Source organism: Caenorhabditis briggsae (assembly GCF_000004555.2).
Source record: "Caenorhabditis briggsae complete genome, chrIV, whole genome shotgun sequence".
In the NCBI taxonomy this organism is placed as follows: Eukaryota; Metazoa; Nematoda; class Chromadorea; order Rhabditida; family Rhabditidae; genus Caenorhabditis; species Caenorhabditis briggsae.
In genome coordinates, this window is record NC_013487.2 from 15,526,790 (window position 1) to 15,533,023 (window position 6,234).

The following is a 6,234-nucleotide window of genomic DNA, read 5'->3' on the forward strand; positions in this document are numbered from 1 at the left end:
ATTCGAGCTCGGTACCTGCCCAATTTTAATAGATTTTCAGCCATTTTAGGGCTAATTTGGACCATTGTAGACCAATTTCGACAAATTTGAAGCCATTTTAGGCAATTTCGGAGGTAATTTTAGACCATTTTTAGCTGATTTCGGGCCATTTTAGGCCAATTTCAGATTTTCATAAATTTCAACTCATTTCCAGCCTATTTTGAGTTATTTTAGACCGATTTTTACGGAATTTTATCCGTTTTGAGGCTATTTTCGGACTGTTTTGGCGCTATTTTCAACCATTTTCTACCATTTTTTACGGATTTTGAGCCATTTCAAGCCTAGAAAATACCTTCAAATTATGATCGTTCTTCTGTGTGGCCAACGGTCTATCCGCCCCATTCCTCCCTCCAATTATATACTTCCTCACAAACATTTGAGCGGAATTCCACGTGCCTAGTCCATCATCACAGATCTCCTCCTTCCCCATCAATGCATCCTCTTCGAAATGGATGATAAAGGTCCCCGTATTCGTGAATTCCTGCGGAATCGAATCGCACATCTCCGACTTTTGGAAATGTTGTTGAGCGGTGTCGTTGGAGAAGAATTGCACCACTTCCTGCAAGAAAAATGAGTTGAAAATGGTCCGAAAATGGGTCTAGAAAGGCTAAAATTAAGCCAAAATAGCTTAAAATAGCCCTAAAATAGCATAAAATCGTCCGAAAATAGTCTAAAATTGTTTTAAATAAGCCAAAAATAGCCAAAAATAGGTCCAAAATGGGTCGAAAATGGGTAAAATTGACCTAAATCCGGGCTAAAATGACTGGAAATAGCTAAAATTGGGTCAAAATTCGCCCTAACTGATGGAGCTATAATAGTGTAAGATGGGTCTAAACTAGCCTAAAACATGTCTAAGAAAGTCTAAAATTAGTCTAAAATGGGTCCAAAATAGCTTGAAAATGGCAAAAAATATGCCCAAATGGCCAAAATTAGTCTAAAATAGCCCCAAAATAGCTTAAAATAGCCCTAAAATAACCTAAAATCGTCCAAAACAGATTGAAAATAGCCAAAAATGGGTCCAAAATGAGTCTAAAACGACCTCAAATGGTCCAAAATTATTCTAGAATGGGTCCAAAATGGGTTTAAAATTGACAAAATTGACCTAAATTCGGGCTTAAATGACCGGAAACAGGCCCAAAATAGCCTAAAGTAGTCTAAAATAGCTCAAAATCGTCCAACATAGATTGAAAATAGCCAAAAATGAGTCGGAAGTGGGTCTAAAATAGCCAAAGATGGCCAAAAATGGGTCCAAAATGAGACTAAAACGACCTCAAATGGTCCAAAATTATTCTAGAATGGGTCCAAAATTGGTTTGAAATTGACAAAATTGGCCTAAATCCGGGCTAAAGTAGCCAAAAATAGGCCTAAAATGACCAAAAATAGGCCCAAAATGGCCAAAATTAGTCTAAAATGGGTCCAAAATGGGTCTAAAACATGGCTAAAACGTCTAAAATGATTCAAAATCAGCTGAAAATGGTCCAAACCCGGTCTAAAATAGTCTAAAATAGCCGTAAAATTGTCTTAATAGAGGTCAAAATAGCTCCAAAATGATCAAAAATGGTCAATATTGGCCAGAATCAGGTGTGAATATGTCGAAAATGATCCAAAATTGCCAAAAATGGATTCAAAACGGTCCAAAACTGTCATTTTTGGCTATTTTGGGTCATTTTGGACCCATTTCCCCTATTTTTCAGCGATTTTCAGCCAAAATCCAACTCACTTTCAGTGAAACCGCAGTATCCATATAGATTGGCCAGTCAAAGTGCATTCCGGTACCATCTTTTCGAACGAAGACTCTCCAGGTTTTTGATGTCGATGGTTCTGGAAATTAAAGCTGAGCAATCCGAGAATTATGGGGTTTTAGAGCGATTTTGAGCCATTTTAAGCCAATTTCGGGCCATTTTAGACCAATTTCGACCGATTTTCAGCTATTTTAAGCTTATTTTCAGCCAATACTGGACCATTTTCAGCCAAATTTGGACCATTTTCAGCCAACTTTGGACCATTTTAGGCCAATTTTGAGTCACTTTCAGCTATTTTAAGCCAATTTCAGCTCTATTCCATACCTCCATTTTCATCGATGACTTCTGGATCGGAATCCTCTTCGTCATCCTCCACCACGACGCCATCTTCCACGTCTTCCACGCCTTCTACAGTAGTATTCTGTTCAGAATCCTCTAGAATCTCATCGAAAGTGTCGTATTGTTGATAGGATTTAGCCCTGGATGCACGTGGCGGTTGTCGCTTCGGAATGTGGAAGATTCTGGAAAAAGGGGCGGAGCTTAGGGGGTTTTGGGCTGCCTAGGGCTGAAAATGACGATTTTTAGGGGTTTTGACGCTGAAAAGCACGATTTTCAGCTTATTTTAGCCCATTTTCCACTTACTCTCCCTTCCGCTTCCTTCCCACCTTCTTGGATGCCCTTTTTCGTTTTTGACGGGACAAGGGAACGGTTTCTATGGGGTCCTGCCACACTCCGGCCTGAAAAGTCGATAGTTTAAGCTTGAAATGCTGAAAATCGCGATTTTTAGAGCCAAAAAAGTGAAAAATTGAAGAAAAATTGGGAAAATCGATTTTCGTCAATTTTAGGCCATTTTGACCCGAATTTTCTGAAAAACCCGGTTTTCCGACACGATAATCATGATTTTCAGCTCATTTTGATGCTAAAATCATCATTTCCAGCCCTACCTCGCCGGCGGTGACCTCCTCCGGGTCCTCCTCCTCACCAATGTCGAAATGATCGAGTTCTTCTATAAAAACTGGGCGAATTGTATTAAAATATTGCTTGAAATGTTGAAAACCCTACGAATATTGTCTTCATCATAGTCGAAATCGCCTCCCTCAATCGGAATTTCGATGCGATGTGACTCCGACATTTTTTGGCCTGGAAAAATGGGATTTTCAGGGGTTTAGAGCTATTTTTAGGGTTTCTAGAGTACATTTTTGGGTTTTTATTTTTTTTTTTACATCGAAGAAGTCGAAAAAATAACAGAAAACGATGGAAAATAACCTAGAAAAAATATAAAAAATCTATATAAAAAAAGGGTTGCCGTGTTTGCACACAGTGCATTTTGATTGACGACATTTCACTGAAAATAAGGGATTTTAAGGTTGAAAATCAGATTTTCCGGTTTTGAAAACTAAAAAATCGAATAAAGCATAAAATTTGGGTTTGGAAACTTTTTTAGTTGGATAAAATTGATTAAGAACAAGCCGAGCCCAGAGCTTAGAAGTTTTATTGTGCATTTTTAAATTTAAAAACATTGTTTTCGGGATTATTCTATTGAATAAATATGTTTAAATACAGGAAATAACCTTAATAAATAATTTAAAAAAAAAGAAAAATCCCGAAACAATTGAGAAAATCGAGTTTTAAAAGATATTTTCTTTTTTGGAGGGATTACTGTAGTTGAGCATATATAAATGAGCAATTTTCCGGATATCCTGTGGTAAAATAAACCTTTTTACTTCCGTTTTGACTTATATTTCATATTTCCAATAGATTCCCTAGCAAAAAAATATCTTTTAAAAAATTTCTTTAAAAAAAATTTTTTCCAAATTTTTTTTGTTTTTTCAAAATGTTTAAAATTCTTAAAAATTGGTCATTCCATCCCTTTAAATGACACCAAAAAACATCCGTTTCCTTCTCTATTGCATCAGCGGAATTGTCATCAAAAAGTGTCCGCCTCGCGTCATCTTTCTCTCCTATTCTCTAATTCTCTCACTTCCCCATACTCTCTCGTTTCTCAAGAAATTGTGTATATAAATGTCGGTGTGTTTGTACGTTGTAGAACATTCTAAACAATTTTTAAAACTAAAAATTCAAGTTTTTAGGCCAAAAATAGGCTTAAAATATCCCAAAAATTCTTATTTTTTGGGTTTTTCCAATTTTCCCAGAACCCAAGAATAGTCTTTTGTCCCCTCTTTTGAACACAAAAAACCTGTTTTTTTTCCGATTTATTTGTTCTCATTTTTCGCCCGATTTTTTGATTGGTTTCTCTTCTTTTTTCCCGATCATTCTGGCATTTTTCATTGATTTTTAGTGATTTTTTCCGGATTTTTTGAATTTTTTGAGCCATTTTAGACCAATTTTGACTACTTTGATCCTATTTTCAGCTATTTTTTTCAGGCTATTTTTAACGATTTTAGACCGATTTTGACGGAAATCATGTCATTTTAAACCAATTTTGGATTTTGTTTTTTTTTTATTTTTCAGAATTTTGATTTTTCTGAAAATCTAAAACATTCTGCATGAGATACACTAGAAATCGATATCTGGCAAATTTTCAAAATCATGTTTCCAATGATTATTGGACTTTGAACACTGATTATTCTTCTTATCAGTAGTTTTCTTGATTTTTTGTCATTTTGTCATTAATTTCTGAATTTCTGAATTTCTGAATTTCTGAATTTCTGAATTTCTGAATTTCTGAATTTCTGAATTTCTGAATTTCTGAATTTCTGAATTTCTGAAATTCTGAATTTCTGGATTTCTGAATTTCTGAATTTCTGAAATTCTGAATTTCTGGATTTCTGAATTTCTGAATTTCTGAATTTCTGAAATTCTGAATTTCTGAATTTCTGAATTTCTGTATTTCTGAATTTCTGAATTTCTGAAATTCTGAATTTCTGTATTTCTGAATTTCTGAATTTCTGAATTTCTGAAATTCTGAATTTCTGGATTTCTGAATTTCTGGATTTCTGGATTTCTGTATTTCTGAATTTCTGAATTTCTGAATTTCTGAATTCCTGTATTTCTGAATTTCTGAATTTCTGAATTTCTGAAATTCCGAATTTCTGGATTTCTGAATTTCTGAATTTCTGAATTTCTGAATTTCTGGATTTCTGAATTTCTGAATTTCTGAATTTCTGAATTTCTGTATTTCTGAATTTCTGTATTTCTGAATTTCTGAATTTCTGAATTTCTGAATTTCTGAATTTCTGAATTTCTGTATTTCTGAATTTCTGAATTTCTGAATTACTAAATTTTGGAATTTCTGTATTTCTGAATTTCTGAATTTCTGTATTTCTGAAATTCTGAATTTCTGAATTTCTGAATTTCTGAATTTCTGAATTTCTGAATTTCTGTATTTCTGAATTTCTGAATTTCTGAATTTCTGAATTTCTGAATTTCTGAATTTCTGAATTTTGGAATTTCTGTATTTCTGAATTTCTGAATTTCTGTATTTCTGAAATTCTGAATTTCTCTATTTCTGAATTTCTGGATTTCTGAATTTCTGAATTTCTGAATTTCTGAATTTCTGAATTTCTGAATTTCTGAATTTCTGAATTTCTGAATTTCTGAATTTCTGAATTTCTGAATTTCTGTATTTCTGAATTTCTGAATTTCTGAATTTCTGAATTTCTGAATTTCTGAATTTCTGAATTTCTGAATTTCTGAATTTCTGAATTTCTGAATTTCTGAATTTCTGAATTTCTGAATTTCTGAATTTCTGAATTTCTGAATTTCTGTATTTCTGAATTTCTGAATTTCTGAATTTCTGAATTTTGGAATTTCTGTATTTCTGAATTTCTGTATTTCTGAATTTCTGGATTTCTGAATTTCTGAATTTCTGAATTTCTGAATTTCTGTATTTCTGAATTTCTGTATTTCTGAATTTCTGAATTTCTGAATTTCTGAATTTCTGAATTTCTGAATTTCTGTATTTCTGAATTTCTGAATTTCTGAATTACTAAATTTTGGAATTTCTGTATTTCTGAATTTCTGAATTTCTGTATTTCTGAAATTCTGAATTTCTGAATTTCTGAATTTCTGAATTTCTGAATTTCTGAATTTCTGAATTTCTGTATTTCTGAATTTCTGAATTTCTGAATTTCTGAATTTCTGAATTTCTGAATTTCTGAATTTCTGAATTTCTGAATTTCTGAATTTCTGAATTTCTGAATTTCCGATTTTCTGAATTTCTCTATTTCTGAATTTCTGGATTTCTGAATTTCTGAATTTCTGAATTTCTGAATTTCTGAATTTCTGAATTTCTGAATTTCTGAATTTCTGAATTTCTGAATTTCTGAATTTCTGAATTTCTGAATTTCTGAATTTCTGAATTTCCGATTTTCTGAATTTCTCTATTTCTGAATTTCTGAATTTCTGAATTTCTGAATTTCTGAATTTCTGAATTTCTGAATTTCTGTATTTCTGAATTTCTGTATTTCTGAATTTCTGAATTTCTGATTTC

At 32.8% G+C, this 6,234-nt stretch overlaps 1 protein-coding gene across 1 annotated transcript in view; it reads right to left on the reverse strand.

Moving 5' to 3' along the window:
- Nucleotides 1-2,913, reverse strand: part of CBG24538 — a gene marked incomplete at both ends in the record, with an annotated part of 7,088 nt that extends 4,175 nt beyond the window's left edge. The window contains 6 exons of the mRNA XM_002648300.1: nucleotides 332-598; nucleotides 1,760-1,860; nucleotides 2,106-2,302; nucleotides 2,424-2,518; nucleotides 2,726-2,787; nucleotides 2,844-2,913. Coding sequence (XP_002648346.1) covers nucleotides 332-598; nucleotides 1,760-1,860; nucleotides 2,106-2,302; nucleotides 2,424-2,518; nucleotides 2,726-2,787; nucleotides 2,844-2,913 — 792 coding nt within the window. The remainder of the gene's footprint in view (nucleotides 1-331; nucleotides 599-1,759; nucleotides 1,861-2,105; nucleotides 2,303-2,423; nucleotides 2,519-2,725; nucleotides 2,788-2,843) is intronic.
- Between the last annotated feature and the right edge of the window lie 3,321 nt (nucleotides 2,914-6,234).